We start from the raw sequence: 3,085 nt of genomic DNA, 5'->3' as shown, positions 1-3,085 counted from the left end.
TACTTTTATTTTTCTTCACAGGTGAATATATTCAAACACATACATACATATATACATTGTGCATGTGTGTGTGTATTTCATGAGCATCTACTCTGTTCCTAATATTGAATAGAGTAACATCAACATGGATGAGAAAGTATCTCTGTAGTAGCTTGCCGAGTCCTTTGGGAATATGTCAAGACAAGTACAACTGATCACACAGTACATCTCTTTCTAGCTTCAGGAGAAAATTGTATACTGATTTTCATAGTGACTACAACAGTTTTTACTTCAGTGAATCAGTGAAAAGTGTTTTTCTTTTCTCTAACTGATATCAGCATTTTTTATCTTTTGATTTTTTTGAAGAAGAAGGCATTTATTTCAGCATAAGATGTATATTCATTGTTGAGGAAAATGATGTCTGGAATTTAATGCAGAGACCCCGAGACAATGACTGTTGGGAAAGCCATGAAGGGAAGTTGTTTATTTTCTTGTTATCCATGATTTCTTTTTAGCCTGCTTTCTTATAGAACCCTCCTTTTACTGAGGTCTTTTACTTTCAACCTAAAGATTAAAAGCTTTCCTCTATTACACTCTTCTGATTCAAGCTGAAAGAAAAATAATGTAGTTAGTCTACTATGGACTTAAACCGTCAACTCTCTGAGGTAAACCTTTCTTCTTCTAAATTTGACTATCTAAAGAATTATATTCTTGTGTACATTTGAATAGTACAGGCACATTAAAAGAATCCCCTCCTCAGGTCTTCCCACTTTTTCCCCACTATTTTAACTAATGTTTCTATGAACATTCTTGCTCAAATTTGTGTCATTACATGGGCTTTTTTTCTCTCCAATCTATCTATGAGAGGAACTGCTTATATAGCTATATAGTTAGTACAGCTAATCATTTGAGGAATCACCAGGATATCATCTCAATATTTGAAGTCATGTGAAAGCATTGAGTAGACATTGGCACATTCTTAAACTTTCTGACAAGAGTAAGATGAAATCTCAAAGTAGTGTTAATATTTCGGAATTTGAACATTTGAAGAACGACCAGTAGTAACCTGCGCTTTCTTTAGAATTCTCTGTTTCGTTTCATGCTAGATTTGAAGTTGAACTATTTATTTTCTTGATGTTCATTATTGTTTTGGAATTTGTATGTTCCAGATACTAACCATGATCATTTATATAGCTTTTAAATTTTTTTATGTTTGTTTCTCACAAAGGAGAGATATGTATGTAGTACATATAAGCACATATGAATGTATATGCATTTCTGAGCAGGAGATTGTGGATGTAACCATAGTAATTAAAAAAACTTAAATAAATCTACTGTTGCTTCTTGATGTGTGATTGCATGTGATTCATTGGTTTTAGCGCTCTTATTTTGAAGTATTTTCTTCTTTAAGCTTCACAACTAGCTGAAAAATTATTTAAATAATTAGAACTATATGGACTGGATAGCCAATATTTTATTTATATTTAGAAAGTAAGTGAAAATGTTTTATTATAGATTTGATATGAAACTAAAATACGAATGTTACAGAAGTTTTTGCAGTCTCCACAGCTTTTTTGAATGCACTCTTGACCTCTTTGTTTCTCAGGCTGTAGACCTGAGGGTTCAGCATGGGAATGACCATGGTGTAGAACACAGACGCCACCTTGTCAGTGCCCATGGTGTGACTGGAGCTGGGCTGTAAATACATGAAGATAACAGTCCCATAGAAGATAGAGACTGCAGTGAGGTGGGAAGCACAGGTGGAAAAGGCTTTCTGGCGCCCTTCAGATGATCGCATCCTCAGAATAGTGATGAATATAAACAGATAGGAGATCAAGATGACTACAATAGAGAAGAGAGCATTAAATCCCACCACAAAGAAAATTACCATCTCAGTGACAGAGGTGTCTGAGCATGAGAGGGCAAGCAGAGGAGGGGCATCACAGAAGAAGTGTTCTATCACATTGGACTTGCAGAAGGAGAGCCTAAAGATGTTCCCAGTGTGGATGGAGGAATTCAGGAAGCCACAGACATAGGAGCTTGTGGTCAGACAGGCACATGTGTTTGACGTCATGATGGTGGTGTAATGCAGGGGCTTACACACTGCTGCATAGCGGTCATAAGCCATGGCAGCCAGGAGGAAACTTTCTGTGGTTGTAAATACCCCAAAGAAGAAGAATTGGGTGCCACAAGCATTGTGGGATATGATTTTATCTGTTGAAATGAGACCTGCCATTACCTTGGGAGTGACAACTGAAGAATAACCAAAGTCCACCAGAGACAGGTGACTGAGGAAAAGGTACATGGGAGTGTGGAGGCGTGGGTCCAGCAGAATCAGTCCTGTCATTCCCACGTTCCCAAGCACAGTGCTGAGATAGATGAGAAGGAAGACAATGAAGAGAGGGATCTTGAGCTCTGGGTCATCTGTTAAGCCTGCAAGAATGAACTCAATCACCTCTGTACTGTTCTCCATTAGAGATTAGGTGGATTGCCTGCAGCAAAGAGAAAGGAGATCAGAAAGAGAGATAAGAGCAGACTGATAATCCCCTCTGCTTGTCCTCCCCATCCATGCCTTCTCTCACTGTGCAAATGTTTTTTTCCCCCCTGTATTCTTATCTAAGCAAGCTATGAAGCAAAATTGAAGTTTAAATAAAACTGAGTAAATTAAATTAAAGTGACATAAGATCCCACTATATTTCAAGAAATAATTTATCTGAATCTTGTAACTCCATGATGACTGAATTGAGGCTAAGGTAGAGGGTAGTCTTTGTATAAGAACATCACATAAATTGCTGTCTGGAAAATATCAAAGCCTGGATGTGAACTCTGAAAAACTAGCATAAATCATTTTTATTACTGAACTAGAATCATTTAAGATATTAAGTTATGGAGATATAATGCAATACCTGGGAATATGTACCTTTTATTCATTTTCTAAATTTTTGTTCTGTGCTGTTCAGTTTTTAACTTTGTAAGTGTATGTCTAATCAAACCATTTGCTTGGAAATGTTAGGCTAATGTTATTCACTATGGATAGGGTCTAAACACTACAAATTTATTTCTCAGTATTGTTCAGTAGGGGAAGCAGTGGTTTGTCTTGATTCTC

The 3,085-nt window shown here is 36.7% G+C and overlaps 1 protein-coding gene across 1 annotated transcript; it reads right to left on the bottom strand.

The window, feature by feature from the left end:
* Positions 1-1,507: 1,507 nt before the first annotated feature.
* On the bottom strand, positions 1,508-2,452 carry LOC148121387 (olfactory receptor 5B12-like). Its single transcript, XM_087907605.1, has one exon. It carries the CDS (start codon positions 2,450-2,452, stop codon positions 1,508-1,510), a length of 945 nt encoding a protein of 314 aa, XP_087763731.1.
* Between the last annotated feature and the right edge of the window lie 633 nt (positions 2,453-3,085).

This window comes from Myodes glareolus, chromosome 7, assembly GCF_982192425.1.
Source record: "Myodes glareolus chromosome 7, mMyoGla1.1, whole genome shotgun sequence".
Lineage (NCBI taxonomy): Eukaryota > Metazoa > Chordata > Mammalia > Rodentia > Cricetidae > Myodes > Myodes glareolus.
This window is presented reverse-complemented; position numbering and strand designations above follow the sequence as displayed.

Coding starts and splice junctions, on each gene's coding strand:
- LOC148121387 (XM_087907605.1), bottom strand. CDS start 2,452: ATGGAGAACAGTACAGAGGTGATTGAGTTCATTCTTGCAGGCTTAACA.